Source organism: Manis javanica, chromosome 18 (assembly GCF_040802235.1).
Source record: "Manis javanica isolate MJ-LG chromosome 18, MJ_LKY, whole genome shotgun sequence".
NCBI lineage: Eukaryota > Metazoa > Chordata > Mammalia > Pholidota > Manidae > Manis > Manis javanica.
In genome coordinates this window covers 17,047,973-17,061,899 of record NC_133173.1, presented here as the reverse complement: position 1 = coordinate 17,061,899, position 13,927 = coordinate 17,047,973, and the positions used below count along the sequence as shown (strand labels likewise).

General features: G+C 48.0%; 1 protein-coding gene across 6 annotated transcripts in view; it reads right to left on the bottom strand.

The window, feature by feature from the left end:
- The window catches only part of APBA2 (amyloid beta precursor protein binding family A member 2), a 219,554-nt gene that overhangs the window by 52,378 nt on the left and 153,249 nt on the right, over positions 1-13,927 (bottom strand). For all 6 annotated transcript variants that reach the window (XM_037000666.2, XM_073227080.1, XM_037000669.2 and 3 more), the window contains one exon: positions 7,952-8,954. In XM_037000666.2, coding sequence (XP_036856561.2) covers positions 7,952-8,914 — 963 coding nt within the window. In that variant the 5' untranslated portion in view covers positions 8,915-8,954. The remainder of the gene's footprint in view (positions 1-7,951; positions 8,955-13,927) is intronic.

Sequence of the window (13,927 nt, the reverse complement as noted above, 5' to 3'; positions counted from 1 at the left end):
ATCATTTCTGTCTTTGCATCCTCAGGGCCTGGCACATCACAGGTGCCAATTTGCATGGGTTGTGCCAGAGGGCACACAGATGCCAGCCAGCCCAGGAAACTGGAGCAGCCTGGCAAGGGAGAGTCGGCTGTGAAAGAGTGGGATTTATGTGTGGAAACTCTAGGTTAAGGAGAGAGGTTTGCATGGCCATTGGGAATTAGGGAGACTGGTGGCCCAGAGACCAGTTCATCTGCTTGGATGGGGGCTCCCCAGCTAATTTCCTATTAGAAACTGAGTGTGAGAAAATCAGGGCAGCCCTTGGAGATGTGTGGGTGTCACCCTGTCCTCCAAAATCAGAGGCTCTCGGAAAAGAGCTGAGGACATCTCCAGGAGGGCATGTGAGAAGCCCCTTCCCCAAATCCCTGCAGGGAAGAGGGCACATCTGAGGAAGGTCTGCAAAGAGGGGGGAGCCTGCAGATGCCCCACCTGCCACTGCTGCACCCTCAGACCCCACTCTGGCCAACACCCAACCACCTTGCCTGCCATGCTCCAGCACCCCCCTGGCCAGTCCTGCCCACCTGTCATCCTGCCCCTTAGCATTGGCCTTGTCCCTTCCTGCTGTCACTCCAGAGGGCAAGAATGCCATCTTGCTCATCAGTGCCCTGGGCCCAAACTGCATGCAGAGCCTCACCTAACTGCCTCCCCAACATCATGACAGAGATTCCCATGGACTCAGAATCATTGCCGTCATCATTACCGCAAATGCTCCACACTCCTTACTGCCCGCTGTAGGCACTGACCCGATATCCACTCTGCTCGCCACGACCCCAGAGATGGGCAGATGTCAGAGTAGGCATAGTGTCTAGAATGTTCCAGAACCGGGAGCTGCTGCAGTAGAGTAGGGTCAAGGCTTCCTGGCTCTGGCATCTCTTGATCACTGCATACTGCTCTTTCTCTGTGGTGTGGGGGTGGGGATGGGGGTGGTGTAGAAGGTTCTTTCTAGATTAATAGAAGGGCTCTACCTGATTTCCCTGGGCAGTAAAAAACAGTATTTTGAAACCCTGGCTCTAACTAAATTTTAAAAGCAATGAGGCAATCTCAGATTCCTGCTAAATAAACTTCTCCATGACAGTAACTGCTCCCTCTGGTTATATGTCGTCAAGAGGCTTCATAAAAGTCAAATAAAGCCACTGCACTGACTTGGCAAGTAGGTCCAGAGAAATCAAGTTCAGAAGCTCTGGCAGGTTAAGTGAATGCTGACAATGCTAAGTCCAAGCCAGCCTGGATTTCATTTCTTGGGGTGGTCCTGGGAACGAGTAAGGACATGTGCATGGGCACCCGTGAGAGCACTGGGAGGGGAGGAGGCCCGGGCAGGGCACAGGAGCTCCTGGAACTCTGCCCAGCAGCCTCCCCACGTGCAAAGGGAAGGCGGGATATGCTGCCATCATGGGGCAGAGTGGCAGGGGTTGCTGCAGAATCAGGGCAGGACCTCAGGAAGGAAAAAGCCAGCTGTGCTCCAGAAGCTGGGGAGGCAGGGTGGGTGAGGCCCTTCCCTTGACCGGGCCATGCTCCTGTGTCCCACACAACCTCCTGTCCTCGGCACCTGCTGCAGGCTCTTTCTCCAGCTCCGTGCCACCTGTGGGCCACATGCTGGACAGACTGCTCACTCCTGGGCACAATGCAAACACCAGAGCCCTTGCATACCTTGTTTCCCTAAGCATGATGGAGGGCACCTGGGCACCAACAATCCCAGCATACCCCTCTCTCAGCCTCTCAGGGCCTCATGGGGCATGGCACTCTCTACTGTAAAGCAGGTGCTCATACCTGCTTCCCACACTGCAGAACTAGGCACAATCCCAGCCCCAAGCAAGCACTCACAGTGCCACTGCCCCCACTCCCACCCCGCAGGCTGAGGTGACCCATGCCCTTGCCATCCTCCCTATTTGGTGCCAGCATTCCTACTGTAACCTCAAAAGGTCCTTCACAAAGCAAGCCTCAATTGAATGCCAAGTCATAGCAAAACCATCTCTACAGAGTGACAATAAACACTTAAGCTTTTGATGTGGCCTTAGAGTCCTGTATCACGCCTCATTTTAACTGTTGCATTAAGTCAGCTATGATGTATTGATTTTTCTTTTATCCTATTGTTGGAGGCTCTTTCTAGAAAGCACTGGCTGAGCTGATGATAAATACAAATCATGAAAATCCCAAATAATCAAAACATGCGTTTGGTCTGCTGTCCCACTGCGCAGAGCTGCTCTGTATGGTTTTCACATGAATCAAACACCTTCAACTAGGTGATTGCTGAAATCCTGATGTGTGCCCAGCCTACAGAGGGTCAATATCAGAATAGGGAATGCCAGCCACCCTAGAATCTCCAAAGCCCAGAGGAGTTAAGTCTCTTACGGAAAAGTTCCAGGCACAGAGTATCTATTTTCAGAAACCTTATCTCATGATGCACGTCACAAGCTACCACTGGCAAGGTGGGGGGTGGGCATCCAAAAGAATCAGCGTGGTCCTTGCCAAACCCAGATGCATAGCAGACCACCCAGGGGACTGCAAGAACCTGCCCCCTTTCCTGCCCATCTACAGTGGATACAGGTGCTGCATGCATATAGATGCCCCAAGGGAATGGGGAGCAGCCCCTGGGAATACTGACCAGCAAACCCCTTTTCACCCAGGTCTCCAAAGCTCATCCCAGGAGCTGTGAGACTGAGGTTCACCTGGGGGCCTCCCTCCACACTCACAGCCTCCCTGCCAAATGGCAGAGGACCACAAAGGTAGGTGTAGAAATGCCAATTCAATGCAGATACTCAACACAAACCTGGCTGGATGCAACTCATGTATTCTTGAATCACTGCATGTAAAAAAAAATCAGTATTTCATGTCAACAAGGCTCAATAAAATGAAGAAAAATGCCCCATGAATGATCTCTTGACTTACTTGATCTATGGCCTGAGCCCTCATGAAGTCAGAATGTTGGGACAATTTTATAGAGCAAAGGTCTCACATCCACTGGTCACTTCACTGGTGCCTGACACACATACTACAAACAACAGAGCACGTCAAGCCCCAGTAGTACTGAGTAATCAGACTTCAGAGTAGAAGAGACCATCGCTATCCAGGACTTATGTTGCGCAGCTCGCCTACACTAACTCACTCACCAGCATGGAGGTTCAAACTCAGCCCACCCCAGAACTCGGCCTTACCTTCCGGAGGCCCTTCAAGAACTGCACAGTAGTGGGGTTGGGGCATGAATTTTGGCCTAACAGGCTGCTCCCCTTAAGTTGTGTAAACTGTGGGTACGGTACTTTCCCATGTCAGCCTCAACTGCCTCATCTGTAAAATGAGGATGACCCTAGTCCCACTACGTCAGGTCATTGTAGGATTCACTGAGATCACACACATAGTGCCTTAGCGCCGTGTTGGTGGTCACCACCAGCCACCTCTATGCCACCTCTACGGTCACCCAGGCACTTCCCACAAATGGCAAACCAAGTAATGTTAAATCCTCAGAAGCCAAGGGTCCCAACAGTTACAAAGGTGACAATTTTCCCATCATCATGACTTTGGGTTGATGTTGAACCATCCTGGGATTGAGCCATAAAGGGAGAGGTCTTGGGAAGTCATGTGCTCTGCCTCTCTGCCGCCTAGGATGTGCAACTTTAGCCAGTATTTTCCTGGTAAGCACTGCATGGAGAGAAAAAGGATGGGGTGGTCAAGACTATTTAGGAAGCCCCAGCCGAGCACGGCTGGAGGTCTTTGTTGCAGTGAGCCTGCAATTTCACACTCAAGTGCAGGCACAGAGTGGATCTCTGAGCAGGGGAAAGCTTTGCAGCAAATTTTCCCAAGCTCATCTGACAGTTAAATACAAGTAAGTCTTCTTATTTGTGGTAGTTATATTCTGTAATGTTGCCATGAACACTGAATGACTAAATACTGAATCAATGATTCTAGGAGAGATACAGAGTGAGGTTCCTATGAGCCTCTGGTCAGCACATGCTCATCAACTGATCGAAACATTACCTTGTTTTATGTATTTCTACTTAGACACCTCATTTAATAGGTATTGCTTACAAGTAATTAATTGTATCCAGTATTTCATTATCATAAAACAAGCTGAGAAGAGATTAACATTTTCCTAACCCTGGATAACAAGCCCATCAATTTCTTTGGCTTTCAGACTCGCAGCAATGTTCTCCACTCCTTTTTTTTAATTGGTGTTCATCTCATGAATCCACAAAGTTGGCCTCTTCTCCATCAATTCATCACACACTGTAGATGCTACATTAGCAATTTCCAGAGTGGCTTCACATACACACTGGCAAATTTTCTCTTCCTTTTTCTGGACATACCATCTTATTGACTCACAAACATTGAACTCATGGCCAACAGCTCTATAACTCATGGTCAAGTGAAATACCTAACACAACGTGTTTCTCTACTAGGCATGTCACAGCATTCTCGTGCTTGGGACCAGTAGACAGAATTTCAGCAATGCATGAATTTGAGGGGTAATTTGTTCACTAACAAAAAGCACAAAAATACAGAAATCATGGCACTAAAAGGACTGTGAAGAGTACACAGGTTTACAGTGTGAGAACCGAAACAAAAAAGCAGAGCTTATGCAAACTCATCTGGGAACATGCACGTGAGTGACTCAAATTTTTTGCCTCTCTGCACATGTCTGCAAATGACCACAGAAGTACCACGAGTATTGGCTTTAAGGTTACAGACAAATGTTAGCGAGGCGGCAAACTCACAAATACGGAAACCATGAAAAATAAGGATCAGCCACACCTTATTTACAGAACACCTCCAAGAGGATGCTCTGGGGAATCCTGACAGGTAGTTTGGCCCTTTAATTTGAACATGCTCATGATAGAATTCTATAGAGCCATATGGCAAAATATTTTTTGCCTGTATTTTCCAAAATTTCTCCAATAAACAGGCATTGCTTTGAAATTTTTTCTCTAAAAACTACACAGAGCTCCTTGGCTCCCCATGATCGCACCCTGTCTTCCTGCAACCGGAGTCCATCTCCTTTAGGGTCTCTCCCGTCCTGCTCTCCTCCCAGTACAGACATCTTGGTCTCATCAGAGTTGCACAGGTGGGAGGTCCATCTGCAAACTGGAACCTTTTCAAAAGAAAACATACTAAAGAAAACATCTGCAGGAGAAAGTGCATACAAATGCTCCGAGGAACTGGAAAAGCATCAGGACCCCAAAAGATAAAGGGCATGAAGCAAACATTCACAGAAGGGAAATAATTAGACATGAAATCATGGGAAGATGGTCAACATGCACACACAGCATGGGAACTAACCCTCATGTTCAAAACCAAAAGAAGGAAAACAGGACTTGCATAAAGATGCCTATACCACCTATACCATTCTTATGTGTAAGAGAAAAATGCTACCTGCAACCTGTACACTCAATGGCAGGGTCTGTACAAATAAATTACATGGCGTATCACCTGAAAGGGACATTCAAATGTCAGCAAAAATGTTCATGAAAATTGTATGGCAACAGGGAGAAACATTTATAATATGTCAGATTTTAACAGCTAGATGACAAAATTGCATGTGGACTATAGTGACAGCTACATCATTATTTATGCTCAGTGCTAGAGTCTGAAAAGGAACATGGGAAAATGAAAAGACCTCTTCTATTAGGGTGGGGGGAACCGTGGAGAATACTTTTCCTGTATTCCCTTTCCTAATTCCCTTATGGTCTTGTTGTCCAGGCAAAGACTCAATGAAATGCTATTCATATTCTTAAAGTCTCTGTGACATAACTGTTCAAGCTTTAAAAATGAGTAGAAGAGAGGAGAGAGAAGTTATGCAGTTCTTCTTCCAGCAGAAGTGTTGCACGACATCCCTTCTCCAGCAGAGTGTGGCGTCCTGTGGACATGCACATCTGGGTTCAGCAGTGCTGGGGTGGGGCTCTCCAGCGGTGCCAGTGCTGCTGGGCACAGACCACGCTGTTGAAGGTGAGTCTAAAGTATTGCCCATTTCTCCGTTTAGCCACAGCCTCAACCCTAGGCTGGGCTACACGACACGATGTATGTGGGCAGCACTGGGAAAGGCTGGTGCAGGACTCACGGGTACCCTTTGTCCCCATGTGAGGCTCCTGCCACACAGTCTGGCTGTCCCTGGGGGAGGGCGTGAGCAGGCTGTGATGTGATGCAGGGCGTCACCAAACGCCGGGCACTTCCTTCTTCACCCAGTCTTGCTTTCAAGAAGACTATCCCCAGTGGCTCTTTTGGGTTAAATTTCAAAGAGTTTCTCACCTGGAATGGGCCACTTGGTTCTACAAGACGTGAAGACCCAGGTCACATTCACCCAAGCTCGGTAGAGCCCCTAGAAGGGGTGCTCAGGCCCATTTTCATTAGGGACCCTTATCAGCACTGAGCTGGGAGCTACCAGGCTCTCTCCCTTTGATGAAACCAATTTGCAAATAAAACCAAAAAACCAATGCAATGATTAACCAGCCTAAATGAGCTTTTCCAGTGCCTTGGATAATAGCATTTGCTTCAAGGAGATGCTCTGGGGAGAGAAGGGACCTGCCCTTCCACTCAGTGGCACCTCTCTGAAGAATAAAACTCCTACAGTGTCCTCAGCAATGGCTCCACCTCTGAGGCCTTTTGAAGCCATCACCATCATCCATTCATTCCTTCCCATTCCTGTGTGTTTCAAAACCTTCAACTGTTGTCTGCGTTTTCACTCAGCATAGCCGCTGGATCGAGTAAAGCACAAAAACAACAAAACATCAGATCTTGCCCACTGCCTACCATGCTCCAAAGATAATTCCCTCTTGAAAAGAACTTTATTAGGGAGGCCATTTGTTGTGACAAGGCACAGTATGTCAGCACCCCATGCAGCCCACATCAATCCCCGCAGTACCACTGCACTGGTTGGGCAAGGTGTCTGGCTCTGCCAAACCTGAAGAGAGACAGCAGGGCTTCTGCGTAAAGCCCAGAGCCGCCTGCCTAGAGGGGATCTCCCAACATCCACCAGTGCAAGGCAATTTCTTTCCATCCCAAAGCCCCTGGTGTGCGCATAACTGCCATGAATGACAGGAACACCCTGCAGTGAAGTCAACGTACATTTAATCATCTTTTAAAAGAACAAAGAGGATCAAAATGCAGGTGCTGGAAATCTAACAGCAAGTCAATGTGACTTACATTCCAAACACAGGCTCTTAGTATAGGTATATATTTTTCAAACTCATGCAGTCTTCTGGGAAAAAAAAATAATTAAGGCTTTAAAAATATGAAAGTAGTTCATCCTCATTTGTCTATAAAATTGGCCAAGTAGAAGTTCTTTAAAACAGTCTAATACATCTTCTTTATACACTCACACTGGGTTTTCGGAAATGCAGTTTTTCAAATATGGTTATTACAATACAATACATGCTTACTTTGCTTACTTTGCTACAGTTAAAAGAAAATGTAGTTATGCTTAAATCCACTGGCCTCATTAGCATTCATTTCTTCTCCAAGATGTTGTCAAACCTTCAAACAATCATTTTCAAAAGAGTTATTTACAGTTAATTGCCCATTATGCCAAGTCTCCAGACTTTCAGAGAAGTGTCACCTAGATACAACAGCCCCTGGGAAATGCACTCAGGTTAATGTCCCCTGACACTGAGGCATCCAATCACTGGCCACAGCAACATGCATTTGCCAGAACCCCACATCCTGCCAGTGTCCTAGCTGGGGGAAGGTATAGGACCAGCCGAGCCAAGAACAGATCCAGGGCAAGTAGGCTAGAGACCCAGTCCCTTCTGGGTGGCAGGGGGTGTCTTCTGCAAGGTACAGAACCTCCACACACATGCATTGTAACTGAAATGCATGGAGGACCAAGCACACACTGGGAACTACAGGCTTTGCATCCATGTGAGCTGCACAAGAACATCCTCTGCTTTCTGGGCCCCTCTGCCCTCTTCCCTGGGGACAGCCAGAATCCTACCTGCTCTTGGGGCCACTTTGGCCTCTCCTCTGGAGTCCTGGACTTGATCTTGAAGCCTCTTTGGGGATCTCCAGGGTGCTTGACCTCAGGAGGGAGGGTCAGGGACTTGGGCCTTCCCTCGTGTCTGCTAGGACGCTGGCTGCTCTCGTGGGGCATGCAGGCCTCTGTGGAGTCCCCAGGCCCGGGCTCTGGCCCCCGCACCAGCACGCATTCAGGGCTGGCCTCGCCGGCGCTGGTGATGCTGGTCATGCTCAAGCTCATCTTGATCTCGGCCACGATCTGGTCGATATCCTCCTCCTGGTCCTCCAGGTCCCCGTCCCCACGCCTTGGGCGATAGGGGGAAGCACTGCCCGCATTCCCATTGGCCTCTGTGGGGTAGTAGTCCGGGTAGCCCTCCTCACTGGGACAGTAGTGGACGCCGTCCTCCTGGTCCTGGGCCTCCAGGATGGAAGCCTCGTCCTCGGGGATGGGGCGGTGGCCAGCCTGGTAGTCTGGGCTGCCCTCGTCCCCGGAGCCGTGCGGGTGTAGGCCTGCCGAGTCTGTCCACTCCTCCACCGCCCCCGGGCACTGGTCAGTCTCCAGGCGGCGAACACCAGGGGCCAGGTCCCCCTCCCCATTGCAGTCCATGCCCTCCAGGTAGCTGTCGTCCTCGGGGCAGTAGCGGATGTAGTAGGTGATGCCCTCCTCCTCGGGGAGGCCCTCATCATAATCCTCCTCCTCGGAGGTGTTGTTCACGTAATCGGAGCTGGAGTCCCCGTCGGGGCTGTGGTCGCGGCAGCCCTGGTCCCCGGGTGCGGGGCTCTCGGGCCGCAGGGCGGCCAGCTCCAGGCCCTCGGGCATGTACTCCCCCAGCGGCAGCTCTGCAGCCTCGCTCTCAGGCCCCTGGCCGTGGGGAACAGGGCCCGGCCGGGCTCGGTGGTCCAGCATGCTGCTTGCTGTGCTCTGATGCTTCCGGTGGGCCATGGTGGACGCTCACACAGCCATCGTCACCTGGAGGCAGCCGCTGTGGGGGGGAATGCGGGAGAGAACAGTCAGAACCCCGCAAAGCATGGCCAACCTGGGAACCACACCCTGCCACGGGGTGGGGGCTGCATGGCCCGCCAGAGCCCTCCACGGCCATGTTTTCCCATAGCAATGTGAACGCGCATATGTTCACATCATGTGATATCCCACCCCAGTGACTCACTTGTCAGGAACAACGCGCATCCATGGCAGAGAGAGCGGAGGATGTGCAGGGCTAGAGGAAAGGGAGGCGGAAGCAAGGCGCTGTGATTCACCAGGGTGCCTGCTTCTCTCCCAGACACTCACTGGCTCATTCTCAAAAGGCTCAGTCAGTTTGAGTAGCCCAGGTGACCCAGACAAAGGGTCCTGAGATCAGGCTATTTGCTTTCAAAAAGAAAGGAGAAGCTTTCATCTGGAAGATGCAATGAAGGCTCATGAGGAAGCACACTATATCTAAGTCTAAATCCACTGCTCCTCAAAGATCGTCTCAAGTTTCCCGGGGTCCCTACAAGCTTGTCCCACTCTTCCCAATCCACAGACGCCTCTCCTCTTTCTAAACAAAACACCATTCACCCAGTGACAGGATTTGCAGGGACCTGTCCAGGTCGAGCATCATATAAAGAAGCTGAACATGAGATCCCGCCTCATAGGCTCAGTGGGGTGCAGGCACAGTAAGAGGGGGACACAAGGCAGGGACAACTCAGCCTGGCCCCAGAGAAAAGTGGAACACACACAGGAGGGCAAAGCATGTGGCTGTGTTTGCAGGACGTGGGCGTGTTACCAGGGGGCCCTGAGAAGATCTGGGTCCAAACAGAGGAGGTCCTGTGCCCCGCTGCCCGGGACTCTTCAATTTATCCCACAAACCACACAGAGTTCTTGGGCAGTTTTCAGCAGGTGTGTGACATATGGGATTTCCCTTTCAGCCCCATATTCTGGGACAGAGGACCATGAAAAGACTATTCCCATGCTCCAGGTAAAGCCAGGAGGCAGCATCAGGAAAAAGGCATACACGGTGTTCAAACGTTTGATTAATGTTCTATTTCTTAAGCTGAGTGGTTACCCAAATGTTTGCTTTATTCTTTAAATTGCACTTTCATATGACATTTGCCAGGCTTTGTTTGCATCATAATCCATTTATTTTTAAAAATGTAATCCAGTAGTCCAGTTAAGAAATGAGAGCCTGTATATTTGAAAAGGTTTACAATGGTACATTTTGTATTATGGATATTTTACCACAATTAAAAAAGTCTTTTTAAAAAGAAATGAGAGCTTAAACCGGAAATGACAGAGATGTGACTCAGCAAGTATTTCAGCGGTAGAAGCAATAGGCCGGAGACCCTCGGCTGTCCCTGCCTCAGCTCTGAGTCTGTCTCGCATTTCTCTCTTCCACTTTTCTCCCCGGGGAAGTCATAAACCAAAACCCTTTCGCATTCTGTCTCCCCCAGAGCACCCTGCACAGAACTGTGCTTGTAGTGGTGCACAGAACACATCTTGCTGGGAGATGGGTCGACCAGATGGCCACAGTCACAGCATTATGAATATTCCCAAGAAAACAGAGATGGAGATAATTACTTTATCTGGTCCAGACACTCAGAGTTGGGAGCACAATTACTGAGGGAGCCACATGCTTCCAACACATGAATTCACCCCAAGGAAGTTTCCCATCACCTGACACTCATGAAGAGCTGTATAGCACTGCTAGATGCTAAAAGATTAATAATACTTCCCAGAACAGCCCACCAACTAGAAAGATGTCCAACATCAGGCATATGGTCACTGAGATGCACCCTGCGGGGTCTGAATGTGCTCACAAGTCACCCATTCCCAAACCCTGAAACCAAGAGGACAATTCCAGAGCATTGCCCCCAGGTAGAGAGCCAGCTGCCCAGGGATCACTAAAACACAGGCACCAGAGGCTGCACCAGGAGCCCGGAGCTGCCTCACAGCCATTCGTCATTTTATAACAGATTTCATACGTTCACTGAGGACAGCCAACCACAAGGGACATGCCACACCTTGTAGGGGTAATAGGACGTGGCAACCACAGTCTTTCAGACACAATCTCCAGTAACAGACACAATCTCCAGATGGTCCTTAAAGCATGTATTAAATACAGTGGTTAACATGTGACCAGACTCCTGCACCTTGAGAGTCAGGACGGTGGAAGGCAAATGGGGCCAAACGTTAGACACACCTAAGCGCACAGCTTCTATTCCTTGGGGAGTGACACCATCACTGTACAATCTCTGTACCTCCCCTGGGCCTCATACTAGGCCATGCACACTGGTGTGAAGCACTCACATGCTCGTCAGTGCACACTATGGTACACATACCTCTTAACTTCCATCTAACTTCAAAATCCAAGTCATTTGAGGGATAAAATCTGCATGCACACAGAGACATATGAATGCCCACACCTATATAAAACACCCACAATTTTTAAAAATTTGTAAAAAAGAAACGAGAGCTTAAGTTAAAACAGTGGAAATGACAGGAGAAGTGGCTCAGCAAGGATTTTAGTAGTAGAAGCAATGGGGACAGAGATTCCTATGGCAATTCCTGCCCTGGCTAGGCCAATATCAGACTCAAGGACTAACGTACACATGTTACAGTAACACGGAACAGTCCCTGATTCTATTAATGTTACCCAAATAATCTTTAATTTAAGGCTATCTTAGCCAAAATTTCAGTGGGATACTGGAGAAACTTGGACCCTATAACTCTTAAGTTCATTTGGAAGAATAAACACATGAAGATAGCTGGGAAAGATCTAAAAATGAGAATAATGAAGAACTTATCTTATCAAGTATTTAAATATATTCCAAAGTCATAGTAATTCAAATGGCATAGTACTATTGCTGGACAGAGAGAAATGATATAGACTAGAAAGTTCAGAAACAGATCTTTGTTTATGTGGGAATTTTATCTCTAAAATGCAGGGTGACCAGCATCCCAGTTTCCCTGGGATTAAGGAGTTTCCTAGGACACAGAACTTCCAGTGCTAAAATCAGGATGGCTGGTCACCCTAAGGCATTAGTGTGCAAAAGAATATTCTATTCAATGTGGGGTACTGGGATACCTGGGTGAACCAGTGGTACTCAAACATTGCTGCACATGAAATCGCCTGGGAAACCTTTAAAGTACTGGCATCCCAAGTTCATTGATATGAGGTGTGACTTGGTATCAAGACGGTTAATATAACAAAGTGTGAAAGCCACTGGGCTTAACCATTTGGTAGAGAACTAAGTGGCTTCCTACTTTATGTAGATATACTTTTCAGACGGCGTAAATATTTAAATACAAAGAATAAACGGTTCCAAGGTTTGCTTGCTTCAGAAGATAATGTTTGACCCCTCCCATGTGAAATGCGGAAGCCATGTTGCTGGGGACGGGTGCAGCTCACAGACCCAGAGAAGGTCAGAGGGAACACTTACGTCCTGTGGCTCCAGGAGGCCTGGACACTTTCCCTTGAAGCAGCCGATCTGGCTGACAACAGCCCATGTCTGTCCATCCTTTAAAAACAAAGGAGCCTCCCTCCTCCAATCTCAACCACAAAGTCCAGATGGCCAACCCAACTGCTGCCAGCTCACCAGAAAATCATCGCCTACTGTACTTTCTACTGCTCGACAGTGAGAAATTTTTATATATACAACATTGGGCCTTTTCCCTTTTTATTTAAGTCTTAAATGTTTCTCAATAGCATTGTATGTTTCTTCATAGCTACAGACATGTCCTGGTTAAGTTTATTCTTAAATATGTTATTTTTGGAGGGGTTGTTGTGAATGGATTTTCTCTCCCATTTTGTATTTACCTGGCTACTGTTGGTACACAGAAAAAAAACTCCATACTGATCTTGTATAAGTCCACTATTAAATTCTAATAGCTTTTGGTTGATAATTTTGTTCTAGTCTTTTCCAGCATTTTGTCATCTTATCTGGCTGCACAGCCCTGGATTTCTACTACACACTTAAATGCCAGTGGTGCTAGTAGGCATCCTTGACTTCTTCTTAATTGTAATGAAAATGCCTTTATTTTTTACTGGGGCTGGTCCAGGGTGAGGCAAGTATAGCACTCACCTCGGGCACAAAATTTAACAGGGTGCAAAACTCAGGAATCAAAATAGGTAATATTTTAATGCAACACTTAAAAAAATTAACAGTAATGCAAAAGTCAATGATGAACAAAATATCAACATTTTACAGACAGGCTCAGTATTGTTAATTTTTCTTTTTGCCTCAGGTTCAAACAGAGCTTGGATGGACACTTTATGTGATGCTGCTTTTTTAGTTTTCACCATTAAATACATTGCTGGTTGTTGGCTTTTCTAGAATTTGATGGAGCAAACCTTCCACCTGGTTCTCTTTCCTGTGGCTACAAATGGGAAGAGGCCCGCAGTAAAGGGCAGGAAGACAGCTAAGCCTTTGAAGCATCTGCAGAATTACATTGAACTACTGTGCACTCTCAGTATAATAAAAAAAGCCCTTCCTTAAAGATGAAGACAGAAGGTCCTCCTTTAAATTCAGACCTCCATTTACAGTCAGGCCTTGCAAAGTATTTAATGGAAGGATGGCCTTCTGCCCTTGGGAAATTGGAAATTAAGTGGGTTAAAAAGGAGAATAAAACCCAGGCAGCCCTCAACTCCATGAATGTTTCTTTTCTCTACTACATGCAGGGAGTGGAGGAAAATTTTAAATGAAATTCAAAGGGAGAGCATGCCTGATGAGGTGCACATCTTAGATGGGATATGAGACTCTGCTTAAACAGGGGGATGGAATGGATGCTGCCAGGTGCCAGTGGCCCTGGCCATGGACATAATGAGCACCTCTGCAGTGGGATATGGGTACATCCAAGCAACTGCAGAGAAAAGTGAGGTCTTGGGGAAAGATGAGTTTCTCTCCCAAAGCAGCGGTTCACTCACGCTGGTGGGAACAAGGCCCACCTGGGGAGTATGCACGTGCACAGACCTGGGACCGC